At 42.7% G+C, this 15,488-nt stretch overlaps 1 protein-coding gene across 2 annotated transcripts in view; it reads left to right on the plus strand.

Annotated features, from left to right (window-relative positions):
• The first annotated feature begins 9,438 nt into the window (after positions 1–9,438).
• SLC2A12 (solute carrier family 2 member 12) overlaps positions 9,439–15,488 on the plus strand; it is a 30,639-nt gene continuing 24,589 nt past the window's right edge. Inside the window, exon 1 of one of the 2 annotated variants that reach the window (XM_059842055.1) lies at positions 9,439–9,746. In XM_059842055.1, the coding sequence (XP_059698038.1) occupies positions 9,632–9,746 (115 nt within the window). In that variant the 5' untranslated portion in view covers positions 9,439–9,631. The remainder of the gene's footprint in view (positions 9,747–15,488) is intronic. The other variant, XM_059842053.1, reaches the window with a different exon arrangement.

Raw genomic sequence — 15,488 nt, forward strand, 5'->3', positions numbered from 1 at the left:
CAGGCAAGAGCCCCATCTACAGGGAACCAAGCGGCCCCTGGCCTGTTGGGCTGCCCAGAAATCTCTCCTGTCTAAACTCACAGCAACCTACAGTTGATCTGGCAGTCACTTGGAAATGAAGCTGGAGGGATGGAATGGATGGAATGGATGGAATGGATGGATGGATGGATGGATGGATGGATGGATGGATGGATGGATGGATGGATGGATGTGGGAAGTCTCTGAAAGCTGTCTGGAAGGAGACTTGCCAAATCTGAGAGCAGCCTGTGCAGCTCCAGCAGACTGCAGGGTCCATGCAGTAGGTGCAAACCCATCTGTTGGCTGCACACACCTGGCCAGCTGCAGTTACCATGCAGAGCAGTTAACACTTCTGCTTTTTCTCCAAAATGTTCCTTCCAAATCCCACTTGCTCCATGACACTCATTATCTCTGAGAAACCAGGATCCAATATAGAGGTGGAGATTTTGTTAAGTTGCTCTGCTCCTTCCATGACCTCCAACACCTGCAAAAAGACATAGGCAAATAGTTAAGGGGAATTCCACTGCAGCTGTGTTGCCCAGCCCTCACTGCTCTAGCTTGCCACTGGCACAGGTGTTTCCCTTGGCAGGGATGATTTCAGGTGATTGAAGCATTTATAGGGTGTGCTCAGGCCCTCCCTTTTAAGTGGCAAATTGAAGGGGTGTTGTGGTTAAACCCCAGACAGCAATTATGTACCATGCAGCCTCCTATTCACTCCCCTGGCTTGTCCCAGTGTGATGAAAACAAGAATAAGGGAAAAAAAGTAAAACTGTTGGGTTGAGATATGAGTATTTTAATGACTGAAACAAAGTAAATAATAATAATAATCATCATCAGATGAGAGAGGAAGAGGTAAAACCTAAAAAGCCCCACATGATGCACAATACCACTGCTCACTTCCCACTGACTGATGCCCAACCCATTCCTGAGAGTGATCAGTGCCTCCCAGCCAACTCTGTCCCAGCCAAAACTGCGACCAGGAGTGTGTTGCTGCACATCTGAGCACTGTCCCTAGGGTACCTGCCCACTACTGCCCCATCCATATCAATGGTACAAGGACTGAACTGTTCCAACTATCCTGCAGTCATGAACCAGAAGGATTAAATGTCTTCTACCCATAAAACTGATTCTTCTCCCATATTTTAATGTCATGTATGTTCAAGCGGAAGATAAAATGTTAAACACATAAATGTTAAACCTTTCAGAACATAATCAAAATACTGGCTTAGAAAACATGGCTTTTAGAAATAAAAAGTGCTGAATTATTTCATTCATGTTCTCACTCTCAAGTTTCTGTGAATGAAGCTTAATTAACTCAGGCTTTTAAGTTTTTACAGCTAAGAGGGTGGGTTGTGTAGATGTGATAATCATAAGACTCCAGGAATTAGGCACTTTAATATGTTGCCTCTGATTTCCGTGGCATGTGTCCAAGAGATTGAGAGCTGGCACAGGAGTATTAGCTTCTAGAATTGGCAGGGGATCCAAACCCCACAGCGGTAAACATGGATATATATGTCTGAACATGTTAGGGAAAAAATCTCTAAATCACACAGAAAGCCATTTTGGAGTCAGATGTCTTGTAGTGAACTGGAACCTTTTCAAACGGGTACTGAAGGCCTGATTTTCTTTTCTTTCTGCTTTGCCACTTTGGGTGGGCTTAAGTAGAGGAGAGGACATGGTCAAAGAGCTTGGAGTAAGAAACAATGAGTGTGTATGTGGTAGACAGTGTGAGGTCATATTCACTGAGTACAACTGAAATTTCAGAGCTGCTATCCGGAAGGAGCAGATACCTACTGCAAAAAGCCAAGGAGCAGATACCTACTGCAAAAAGCTCAGGCAAGCCACAGACCAGGAAGGAGAGTTTCCTTTGAGAGGCGGAGTGCATATTGATAACTAACTACCTTGGAAAGGGTAAGATTTGGAGAAGAAGGTGAAGCATGAGAGATATGTTTAAAGCTCCCAGTCTGAAGGGAGAAAAGTTGAAGGCAGTGTCAAAACTCATCACTGGCTTTCCCAAAAATCAGTGAGATGAGGTTGGAGAAGGAAAAAGGGTCTTTCACTTTCCCAGAGGAACCAGGAAGAGACTTGCAAGTTTCCTTGCTCTCATAAGAGTAGCTGCAAGTAAGCAGCAACTCTAGTGCTGCTCTGGAGTTTCTGCTTACTTTTTGTGGTGTGAAATTAGCCTTCAGCCAAGTCAGCAGCTTTCTGCCTATTGACTCCACGTACCCAAAAATCTTCCTCATGCACTATGTCCATGGTAGGAAAGTCCTTTCCAAGAACTAAACTTTATCAGAGCTAACTACAAAACTATGCTGTGTTCTCTCTTGTTTGACAAGACCTGCTGAAGTTAGAAGCTGTATTGGAAGGCTCAAGCATTGTGTGCACCCTGTTTGCTATGAACCCAATCTCAGACATTCTTTCCTTGGGGCATTCCTGCTCAGAGGCAGGGCAGTGCTCTTCAGGACATTGTGAGTGCCCAGCTCAGCACATGCTGTACCGCTGAAAGTCCCTTGGGCTTTGCCAGCACCTATTTCATCAGTGTGAATTTAAACAACTAATGCCTCAGTGATTAGTCTGCAAGAGAGAGGTTAAAGCCAAGCTGAGCACTACAGAGTCTGAATCTGAATGAGAAGGGAGGGAGGAGGGTGTCTGCTGAGTGGAGTCGCTCATAGGCTGGCAGCCCCTGCCGTGTAGGAGGCAAATGAGTGCACCAGGACTTCTGTAGTCTTTAGAGAGGCCCAAGCCCTGATGCTAAAGTCTCTTGCACAGAAGTAAGTCAGCCAAGCAGCCGTGTTGGGATGACAGGGACCTTGGTGACAGGTGGCAGCTGCCTTCTTGCGAGGCTGCCAGCCTTTACCAGGGGCATGGAGGGAGGCAGCAGCAAGCCCTGCAGGCTGCAGTTCTCAGCTGCTCAGGGAGCTCCTTCAATACAAATCGAGCTGGTAAACTAAACAGAAAATTACAAGAGGGGGTTTGCTTCACAAAATCAGCTTTGCCAGAGGTGATATGTATCTTGGTCTTTAAAAAAAAACCAAACCAAATAAAAACTCAAATGCGAGAAGAGCAAATGCCAGCCCCTGAATTGCAGCAGGCTGCAATCCCCACCAAGTGCTTTTGGAGGATATGTGTCAGGGATCCTCTCTGAGGCCACAGCCCAACTGAGGGTTTCTTTCCTGATGAGGTTCCCTGGGGCTCCCGTGGTTGCCCACCCAACTGATGATCTATGTTGGATAACCTGGCAGCTCCTGCCCACACAGTCACAGCCTGCCTCCAGGAGCTACACCACATGGTGTGAGGGGCCAGAGACCTGGTGCCTAAAGGGCATCCACTCCCTTTTCCAGGTGATCAGGAGAAAATGTCATTTAAGTGGGAAGCAAATAAACTGTTTTCTCCTAGGCCTCTCTGCCAGCAAAGTGCCCACCTGTGCCTCCAGGACATACAGCAGAGAAAGGAAACTGTCCCCTCCCTGTCAAAGTGCTGCCAGCATAGCATTTCCCCTACCTGTATTTCAAAAGATGGGATTTTGGTGTATGCAGAGGAAAGGATTCTGGGGCAGAAAACCTCCATTTTTTCCAAAGAGCCTTTCCTGTATTGTCCTGGGTTCTAACAGATCTGTCACTCCACTTACTGAGCTTTCAGTGTCTCCAGCTCTGAAGGGGAATGGTAGTCTCAAAATAAATTTGAGACACCTCCAGATGCACTGTGTCCACTGAAGACTGCCTTTGTTACCTGTTAATGGACTTCGGTGACAGAGGTTCTGGGGAACAGGTGACCTGAAGCATTTATCTCATTGCAGGAGTGCCCACTGCTCATTTCTTCGGGACTGCTGGGTGAGCACAAACTGACCTGTGCTTTGGAGGCTGGCTTCATTTCCTGCTTGCCTGCAATGACTTGAAAATTTGGATGGACTTTGGAAAGCTTTACCCAGACATTTGGTTTTAATGAATGCAGTAAAACTGCTTTCAGATTGCCAGCTGCGGTCAAAAACCAGCAAGAAGGCGAAGCACAGCATTAATGACATTTAGTTGTTTATTTTTGCAACAATAAGATTTTCAGGAGAAAACAAAACACTTTGTCAGTGGAAATAATTAAAACCATGAAAATGACCACATTTCCTGTGTGACTGACATATTCCATGTGGGAGAAAATGTTTCCCAGCAACAACAAAAAAAAAAATACATTTCAGCAACTCAAACTTTTCTTAGCAATGTACACCTCTTTCCTTAACTGGAACAGGCAAAGGGAATTTCAGCTTACACATTTTTAACAATTCATCACAAGAGTAAAGAATAAACTCCCCTTTCCACTGTACAATAATCTTAAAGCATTCCATATTTTGACACCTTTTTGGAAATTCCTAGAAACCACCTGATTTCAAGCCCTGGGTGACATTACTAACTGGCTTCTCTGGGCTCAGTCCTTTCACTGGAAATGTGCACTGCCTCCCAATTTTATTTCAGATGGACAATTTTCATTCAAATGTGAGGGCTGCTGTTTCAATGATCTGTTAAAAAAGAAAAGGTAAATATAAAATATCTGAAGCAAACGGGAAAGAACAGTGTATGATTACAAACAGCAGACATGTTATTCAGCAACAAAGTACGAGTGGCCCCTTTGGATTACTCAGAAGTTAAAGACCTTTCCTTTTACTTGTTGGAAAGGCTAAAATTTATATTTTATTTTGTTTTCTCATCTCAGTCCTATTTGTATTGTATTTTCCAGTCTTCAGTTCTTACCTTCAGTTTGATTTCAAATTTCTGCCAAAACATAACTCGCAGGGTTGCTGACCAAGGCCACACTGTACTTCTAAAGAGTACTTTTAAAGAAGACGCTAACAGAAGACCAAAAGATTAAATATTTGTGCCATGAGTCAGTGGAACTCTGGAGGGAGTCGTGAAGTGTGATGAGCTCTGGACTATGTCTATGATTGAGTTTTTTAAAGCCAGATAAAAATATATTGGTATAAATCATTGCCTCTGAGTGTGAGTAAGAACATAACAGAAAGAGTATGATTTAGTAAGAAACCACAGGACTTAGAGTGAAAAAACTTGTGTTCTCAGTTGTCATGAATTTTCTATATCACATCAGACTATACTATTTATTTACTTACTATCCATTTTTATCCAGTATTATCCATTTCTTGATGTATCTGTACTATATTCAGTTGCAAAATCACACAAATGGCACAGCCTCAACACTGTGTAAGTGAAATATACCTTACATTTATAAAAAGCATCTTTGGGAAACTGACGGATGAATTGTAATTATTTTGCTGCACAACTGTAATAACAATTATCTTTATAATCAAAGTTCCTGGAGGATGGATCATTTCATTTTCTTGAAGCAGCTTTTGGTTTTTGTAATCCAGCTCTCATTGCTCAGTAACTGGAATTTTGGCATATTTTCCTCCTTGTGTATGGGTATCAATGTGTCAACACTAATGGTAAAGGCTACTCATGATTTTCTAGACTGGTACTTTTTTTTTTTTAATAAAGAGTATGGTTTTCTTTTGGTTTTTCTCCATTTCTTCCTTGTCTCTCCTCTTCATGTCTCTTCCATTCTTTCATCTTCCCAGCCTTCCTCCTGCTGCTCTAAGCCAGCTATCTAAAGGCAAAGTAACTTAAGCTGATATGTCAAGAAAATGCTCTCCATAACTTGTCGAAAAGCTTTGTTTCTACAGTTTAAAATAAATTAATTGGGAGAATTTCACTATCTTCTTTTTATATTAATATTCTATTTATATTCTTTTTTTAAGAATCATGAAATCTACAGAGAAATAAGATGACCTTCTTTACCCCAACTCTGATAAAAGTGGTCTATGAAAACTGATTCAGAAAACTCTTCAACTCTTAATTAATTTCTATTGGCTTATCACCAATTAGCCTGTCTCTCCACAGTCCCAAATTTGAGTTATTAGATCACCAGAAATACAAATACAAACCACGACCGGAGATTTTAGAAGAAATTCCCACATCAGCCTCACAGATTTTCTAGACAGATTATTCAGCAATTGAATGTGACTATCTTATCTTCTTCTTCTAGCCTAATCATGTTTCTAGTACTAAAGTGTTTGGCTGATTTTGAAAGCAAGGAACTGAGAAGATAGCAGAAAAGGTGAATTTTTGCCAACTGCATGTAGATAAAACCAACAGGGGAATCTTATGAGAGTGTTGCACTCACCCCTTGCCTGCCTCCTGACCCTCTCCTGCTCTGGGCTTTTAAATCTTTCCCACTCCTGTTTCCCACTCCTGAAGGGTGTGACCTTTTGCTCAGCCTCCCACAGCACAGCTATGAAGCCAGGGCTCCTACTCTTCAGAGCATCATTAATCTGCTGCCCATCTCAGCATTTTGGATGGTTTGCCTTCTGGCAACATTTCTCCCTGCTCTTTGGTTCCCTTTCTGGGTAGCCATGAGAAGGGCAGAGCAGGTGCAGTCCTGTCCTAGCCTGCCACCCTGGCAGGCTCCTGGCCCTGCTCTGAGGGACACCTTGCTCCTGGCACAGAGCCCAGCCAAGCCATTGTTTTGAGCATTGTGCACAGGCAAGGCAGTAACAGGAGAACAACGGAGAACTGAAAAGCATCAAAGCACACTTCTTTTTCTTCCTTCTTATCCCGGTCATGTCTGTTGCACTAGAGTTTTTCTTGCTTGCTTGGCTGTTTATTTCCAGTGGGAAGCAGAGGGGGTTGTGGGACCAGGACCCTGTGGCCACCAGCAAGGGCTTCTGTCACTGCATTTCACATTATCCCTCTGCAACTGGCTTGACTGCAGAACCAGCAGAGGCTGTTTGTTTTCTTTCTCTGTTTGCTTTCATTGGCTGCAATCAGCTCTTTTACAGTTCCTTCATTTTCTGGGTTCCCAGTTAGCACCAGTAAGCACCAATAATATCAATGCCTCAGATTTTTGCGACAGTTGTGATAATACATCTTCACACTGGCTGAGCTGTGGCTTTTCACTATCAGCTGAAACTGATGACACTGCATCCCTCATAATAACACCATGCAAACAGCAGATTTCAGGCTAAAATATTTCATATTTTCACTTACTGGGAACATTTTTTTTCCAAAGATCATATTTCACTGATACTGATACAGTTTTTACAGTCATAGGGCATAACTGAGGGAGCAGGTCAAAGCCCAGGGCACTTCAGCAGCACCCACAGCTCAGCATGGCAAGGGTGCACTGTCCTTTGGGCAGCCCAAACACAAGCCCTCAGAATAAGGATGCGTTCCTTCATATTTTCTTTGGCCATTATGGTTTGTACTGTATCTATTGACTGCTTTATCCTCCATGCAAGCTAGGTACGTACCTTCTGAGATTACCCCAGGGGGCAAAGTTAAACCATTGCTGTGTTGCAGCTGGCATAGATACCATGGCATAAAGGCAGACCTAGAAAAGAAAAATGAATTATTTGACTGGATTTCCTAGTAAACAAGGAGCTAAATATTTAAAATAATTGTAGGCTCTGGCTTTTGAGGGGACTGAGCTCTAGATGCAAACACAGTTAAAAGAAATCCTACTGTTTTTCTAAAATACCTTTTTCTTCCTATTAAACAAAAAAGAAATTCACTATTGTATTCACTTAACATTCATTTTGTAAAATCTATTCATCCTAAGATTTGAGAACTCAGTGTAATGCAGTGTTTTTATTACTTATTCCTGGGGGTGATATGCTTCTTGTTCAGGGGAAGGTGTGGTTCCTGACAAGTTTTTAAATCCTCCTAAAGTCTGTATGTGCCAGTAGCTGTGTATAATCAACATATTTAGTTGGAGGATGGCATTTAGTTTAGGCGTTTTTCAAACAGTTGTGTTACATCTCTTTTCTCCCTGTCAAGTTGCCAGAGGCACCTCTGGCATTCTCTGACACCACCAGCACCATTACATGTGAAGGCACTTGGGATGTGGGAACAGCTGGGCACCTATGGAGTCAGCTGAGTTTCCAGAGAGCTTGCACTGACCTGAGCTGTAGGTTATATGAGGTGTGGGTTGTTAGAGGAGGTCGATTACACACCACATTATCACAGAGGAATCTTATCACAGCTGAATTTGATCTATGAAAACATTTCCTTTCCTTCCCCAGCCTAAACAGCCTCTCTTTTTTTTTTCTTTTTTTCAGAACATACAAATAATTTCTTTAAAAGTTAACATTACTTTTTGCACATAAACCATGGAGAAACAACACCTCTGTGGATGTGTTAAGAAATTGTTAACAGCACCACCGGTGTCCTGTAAGGACTGACAGGTTGACATTTTACAAGCAAAGTATGTAACACATGAGAGAAGAGTTGGGCTGACTCATTTAACTACATGTAAAAGGCACTGCCAAAGCCCAAACTCCCTAATGGAAGCAATGCCCCCCTGGCATCCCTGGCAGTCCAGTTTCTGAAGCTGACAGTGAGGCAGCTGTCAAATGGAGCAGTTACAATGTCTTTCGTCACATTTTTATTGTTAGGCAAACATTGATAAAGGGCTTATTATGCCTGCTCTACATAAGGAAAAAAAAGGTTTAGGAATTCTCCTGACTGGAAATCCTGCAAAAGCTACCAAGTTTCTATGTCTACCTTTCCCTCCCATGCTATCTGCAGGCATTAATGTATTACAACAAAAACAAACAAGCAAGCAAGCAATCTGAGAGCACAAACAAGAAGCCTGCAGCACTGCCAGATTATACAACAGTGATTCCCACTGGGGGTAACTTGGACAACTTGCCTGATGGAGGCAGCAGGTCTGCTGAGAGCACTTGGAGGCTCTCCCAGGACTGGGACAGAGCAGGACAGGCAGCCTCTATAGGCAGCTCACCTGCACCCAGCACAAACTTTCCCTCTTGCTGCCATCCAGCCCCTGGCCACTGCTGCCGCAGAAGTAAGGAAGGATGGAGTGACTTCCAGCAGCGATCAAAATCAAGTCTTTGACTCAAATAATTGTCATGGAAAGGAGAGTGGCTTGCCCTGCATTTGCTTGTAAAATATCATGTGCATCTTTGCCATGTAAAGTCCTGGTTCCTACTGTCACAGGCTGCAGGGGGCTGTCGTGGTTGTTTTCCTCTCCACTACTTCTCACCATAATTTGCTCATAAGTTACAAGAATGCAGCAATGGTGTGTGTCTGTGTGTGTGTGTGTGTGTGTGTTTGTGTGTGTGTGTGCTCAGTGCCCTAACTTTAGCTGACAGAGCAAACACTTCAAAGCCTCCCCTTTAGTGTGCCTTCTCTGCTAAAAACCTGTGCGTATGAACACAGGGAGAGGAGGAAAAGAGGGACAGGGAAAAAGAGAGAGAGACCCAGTAAGTGAATGGGTAAGGAATGTGCATGGAGCTGTGCATGGATAGATGTCTGATGTCTCAACTATTTGTTAAAGGCAAAAGCAATACTTCCGACAGACGGCCCTCCCCTCGCCTGCAATAGGCTCCCCAGAATAGCAACAGCCTGTGTCACTGCAAAGGGCAAAGCCTTCTGAAATAGCAACAAAGTTGTTCACGAACCACTTTGTGGTTTGCATTTGGTTTCAGCCAGCTTCAGGAACTTGTTGCCATGAGGAAAACAACCTGCCCTTTCCTGGCCGGCCGGGGAAGGAGCACAGCGCTGTGAAGTGCTCCCGCCCAAGGTGCGAAGGGGCAGTGATGGTACCTGGGCAGAGCACGGAGGACCTCAGCCAGCAGAGCCAGACGATGAGAGCAGGGGAGGATGAGGAGCGCAGCCGGGGCTGCAGCCGCTCCCGGCTCCCGGCTGCAGCAGGTAAGGAGGCAGGAGCTGAGTGCCAGCTGTGGCCAGCGGCAGCTGCCCGCATCGCTAATGCTCGGGGCCGCGGGAGAACGGCCCCACAAAGCTCAGGGGCTCCTGGGACGTGCCCTCTCAGTTTCTAAAAGTACAAGAGGGGAACATATGAGTAAGGACGGGGACTGCCAGCTTGAGTTTTGAATGAAGGCTTGTGTGATACTTTCCCTAAAAGGCCTTGGTCCTACTGCTCGTGTAGGTGTTGTCTATTGTGTAAATCATTTTCCTTTATGGAGATCAGCCATCTGAAAGACAGGAGAACCTGCTGCCCTCTAACAACAGTGATCTGCACACTCGGGGGCAGTTCAGCCCTTTCACCGGAGTAAGTGGAGGGAGTCCAGGCAAGCACTGCACCTGTCCATGCAGGGGAACAATACAGGGTGGGGGGGACAGGGTCTCCCTTCTGTTTTTACTTCCCTAGCATTTCAGGAAGAAACAGGGTTTCTGTGCTGACACCCTCAAAAATCAGCTGTAACATTTATTCTTCAAAAAGTTTTTAAGTGCAGAAACTTCATTTCTTAGCTCTTCATCTTTGCTGTCCTACCCAGCCAGTTTTTTCAGTTGCAGCATGGTTTTGCATTTTGAAACTCTTTCCCAGATGATAAGATGAAGGGGATAATGCTCCACAATCATGATATTTCTCAGCCACAAGGCTTATTATGCCTTATTATAAGCTGTACCCAAACAGGACAGCATGGTCATAAGCCAGAAATGACAATGTCCCAAGGAGATTTTGTTCACTTTGAGCTGAATGAACTGATTAATGCAAGAATATTCAGAAACGATAGGCACATATGCTTTGTTGGAGTGTAATAGTGATCTGTCAAGCAATGTCTCCTGACACTGGAATCAGAGGTTAGCCAAGAACAGAAAGTCAGTAGGTGTGCAGACTCATTTAACATTGCCTTTGGGACTGAGGAGAGCAGTGCAGATGGTTATAGGATAGCAATAAACAGGTAGCGAAGTTTCTGCAGCACATGGGTTAAGGTTAGAAGAGTATGTGCAAATTGCACATCTGTCCTTACCCTCAAAAATTAAAGCAGTAATCTGAAGAATATATAATTACATAGTTAGAAAGTAAAAGGACTTCTTGATTCTTATTAGAACCAGACAAAACAAAACCCAAATGCCATTTCGTGTAATGAGGGGATAGGCTGCCTGTTGACATAATGAAATTACACAGCAGAGCAGTAAGAGAGGATGTGGCCATGGTGAGTCTGTCCGGGATCTGCATTCCCTGTCTTTCCATCATTGTCAGGAAACTTTTGTTCATGAAATTTGAATATTGTTTACAGAGTACATTATGGCTTATACTGTACAAAGTGTTCAGTGCTTTCCACCACTGGAGGAGTTTAGATGAGTGGAACATTTGTTTCCTTCAACCTTCTCTTTTAGTTCCATTTACAAAGTATTTGTTTTGGGTTTGCTTTTCACACTTGGGTGGGAGGATTCCCATTTGTCAAATTATTGTGATCCCCATGGCCCTGGCATTATTTTTGGTAGGTCAGATGTATTCTAGCTAATAGGAGAAATGCACCTACTGAGCAGCTACTGGATCTAAAGAAATCTCAGGTGTTGGAATAGAGCAACAGGGTAACATATATCTCTTTATACCCAACAATTGGATGAGATAGAGAAAGTGACTGTGGCAGCACAGCAAAGATCATGATAACATGAAAATGGGAAAATTACCTTTTATGAGAAGCAAAAACATGATTTAATTATGCGGCAATTCCCAATACATGCCATCAAACATTTATCCTAAAAAGAAAAAAAAGATCCTCATGTTATACACTTCAGCAAAATATTGTTTAATGACAATTTGGGAAATTTAAATACTATATCCCTTGAAAGACGCACTTTTTGTATGTCAGACAGCACTCAGGTGCAAAACAAATTGGTTATTAGAGACAGCCTAAAATTTTCAAATACAGATGCTGTAGTTTTAAAATTTATTTTAGATAAAAGTAGATATCATTATATTGAAAAAAAAAGATATTCCATGCTGTGGATTTATGTCTAGGCAATGCATTCAACTCATTAGTGTTTTTTAACCTGTGCTTATTAACCAATAGTTGACAGAACTTGAATTCACTTTCCAAAGGTCTAAATAGATCAAAGAAACTGCAAGGATTAAAGAACTCTCCTGACAGGAAAATACTTTCCTTCCCTTCCGAACTGAGATGTTTCTCATCTCAGATTAAGTCAAAGTAAACAGAAAAAAGTACCATGGTGGAAGAGATTGTCGTGTCTCCTCCTATCAAAATAGATATATTTGCACAGGTTACATAAAGTAATCTCCCTACTCCCCTCCCAGTAGTTTTCTATATGCACCCTGAATGATCTCTTGGGAGAAAGCAAAACTACACCACAGAAATCTCGGTGTCTGAACTAACATGGAGCTTGGTACTGCCAAACTGAGCTGGAAAGGGCTTCTTTCCCATCTCTCTCCCTCCCATTAGGAAGGTGAAGACTGCTGTTCCCCAAATCAGCCTGCTTGCAGATCTTCCCTGGCATTGATAATTTATCCATAATGCCCATAAAATACATGCACAGACCAAATACTGTGCCTTTGGAATGAATGTATTTCCCCAAATATGTGCTTGAAAGTGAGTGAAGGGGCACACCCGTAGTACTTGGCCCCATCCAGCCTCATGGTCGGTACACTGTGCTGCTGTACTGCAACTGCAGTTGGTCTCCTTTTCAGGAACCAAGCATAAACACTTCCAACAAATGTTCTTAAAGATAGGTTTGTTTGCCAAGTAGGGCTGCTTTTGACTTGAACACCAGTTGTGAGAAACCACTTTGTTTACATGGGAAACTAGAGAATAGACTTTCCAATCACTTGTCACATACCAGCCACACACTCATTAGCCATGGTGTCAGTGGCAGACAGAAGGAGAAAATTCTCTGGTAGCTATCATTAAAATATTTTATTCCCCTGGGCTGTACACTGCCGTATGTTCTGTTGGCATCTCATAAAAATAAGAGAAATATATGTATAAATATATAAAGAAGCTTTTTGTAAAAAGAAAAGGAATGCCTAAGAACTGCCAGAAGCATCATTCAAAGTGACACTTAAAAGGATTGTGAGTACAACTACTGCAACATTTTTTATCTGGAAATGGTAAAGCAAAACATATGCTGAAGTCAGAGGGAATTTTGCCTAGAGGAAGGTCATGAAGGGAAACAGAGCAGATATTTCAAGGTTTAACTCAGCAGGCAGTGGTGAGCCGGCAAGTTTCGGGTACACCAGTTAAAACAAAAGCTCATGTTGATATAACAATGTTTTTCAGTGGAATAGTGCCTGTGAGGGACAAGAGACACCAAGTTAACTACTGACTTTGTTGCTGCTAATGCAGAAGGACAATGTGTCTCCCTCTGCATCACATCAGGATCTCCTTTTCTTTCAGGGGTGCTCTAGTTACAGCCCTCCACTATTTCTGTACAACTGTGGGTATGTGTCACTGGACACATGAAGAAGAATACCAGCTGACCCAGTGAAAACAAAAAAAAAATAAACATGAAGACATTGATCAAGTTGCTCTACTTGGAGAAGCAGTAAATATATGGGCTTGAATGCTTCCCTATCAATTCCCAGGTGTCCAAGCTCTACATCCAGTTTGCACAGACTGTCAGACTAAAAATAAATAAACATATCAGTTTCTCTGATCTAAGGGCCACAGGCTGATGTGAGCGCAGTTTGGATTGTAAAGAACAGTGCTGGTAGTGGACTCTATCAAGATATTTGACATGACACTCTCATTCAGAAACTGAAACCATACAAAAATGACACTCCCAGCATTTTAAGAATTAAGAACTATGCAGGGCACAGAGTTCAAAGTATCAACAGAGTGCACTGTCCATGCTGCTGTGTTTCGGCTGGAGAGCCTTAAACTCAGTTTTTGCCCCTCTGTTACTTACTGCTCTCATTTTCTTGGAAGAAAATAAAAACAGATTATTTAACAGGGTGATATAGGTGATGGGTGATCAATAAATGGGACATGTCACTGGCTGAATGCAATTTGGATGCCTTGGCCTGCTGAGTGCAAGTGAATGTGCTGTCTGGGGTTCCTCTCTGCTAACTTTAGACATCTGCATCTGAGCAAGCTCCACAGCTTCCTTTTATAGGCAATGGAGGGAAGTAGGCATCCGCCCGAATTCAGATGTCTAGAAGAGACTATTTTTCTCAAGTGGTTACAAGAGAAATCTAGAGATGATATAGATGTCTCACAGTTAGGTGAGTTGAACCCTAATACAGACAAATGTAAAGTGATTTGCATTCCTCATTAGCATAAAACAAGGCAGGCCATATTTAAAGGCGAGGCAGTGCCTTGGAAAGAATCCAGCCAGAAAAGAAGTAGGTTTTCCTGAATGATAACCAGAAGATAAGTTTCTGTCCGTGTCTGTGAGAATCCTTGGACAAGTAGAGAGGGAAGTGTCCTCCAGGACTAGAAAAATTATGTCAAGTTTCTCTTTGGCACTGTGTAATCACTGCAGGAACACTGGGTCCAGATCACAATTTACTGAAGAACTTGGTGGTCTGAAAAAGTTCAGAGAACAGAGGTTTGAATACTTAAGGGATCGGTGAACTTGTAAAGCCTCACAGGGTAAGTAGCTAAAAAAGGAGATATCTGTGAGACGACCCAATGACAGGCTATAAGTTTGTAGTTAGTGAACACAGCTAAGTGTGGGGAAATAGAGAATAGGATCTGATGGCTGGAAGCTGAAATTGCAGAAATTTTGTCTAGAAATAATTTACAGATAACTTACAGTGAAAGCAATTAGCCATTGGGATGACCTATGACTTAAAGTCATTGGTTTTCAATCACTAGCCATTTTAAAATCAAAGCTGAATGTTTTAAATTGCCTGGTTGAGATAAAACATAACTGAAGTGTGTCTGAAGGATCATGTTGTGCTGTTTGTGAGTGTCAGACTGGATGAACACAATACTCTCTAGTCCATCATATATAAATTGAGTTAAAATCCTACATTAAATATACATGGCTCAATGATGTAAAATATTCAAGAGATATTCAAGAAGGCACAAACATCAGCACTGAACAGTAGTTCGGGCAGAGCACTGAGATCAGATGAGCAGTTTAGTTTCTGATATGCTCATTCCTTCAGCACAACACTGTGTTGTTTTCAGGCCAGATTTCCAGCCAGGAAGGGTATATTCTCCCAATACAGCAAGCAGGCAACTCAAAAGTATAAATGGGGAGGAGAAACTATGTTTTGAAATGTTAAAACAAATATTGCATGTGTGCATTGCAGGATGCAGCACAAATAGGAGCATGGGTTAGGTACAGCAGGACCTAACCCATGCTTCTATTTAAAATAAGTGAAATGGTCTCAGATACTGCAGATATAAAGGAAGAAAAAGCTTTAGAAATATTAACAGATCTGGGCAACAACAATATAGAAAAGATTGTTCCATCACTGGAGCATTTTGCATATTTGTTTCTGTTATTTTCTTCAAGATGTCCCATCTCCATTCCCAATAAATCTACCACCTGCCCCCACCTTCTGAAAGACTTTTCACAATAATCCCATTCCCTCTGTGTCCTTATAGCCCATCAAGACAAAACCATGTGCTTCTCCCCTATCTCTTGTCTATCTCTGGTTTACCAGCCACACCAGCTCAGCAGCTGAGTTAGTTGAGGTGCATTTGGTGCACGCAGTGTCTCAGGGCTGCTGCT

The sequence above is a fragment of the Haemorhous mexicanus genome, chromosome 3 (assembly GCF_027477595.1).
Source record: "Haemorhous mexicanus isolate bHaeMex1 chromosome 3, bHaeMex1.pri, whole genome shotgun sequence".
Lineage (NCBI taxonomy): Eukaryota > Metazoa > Chordata > Aves > Passeriformes > Fringillidae > Haemorhous > Haemorhous mexicanus.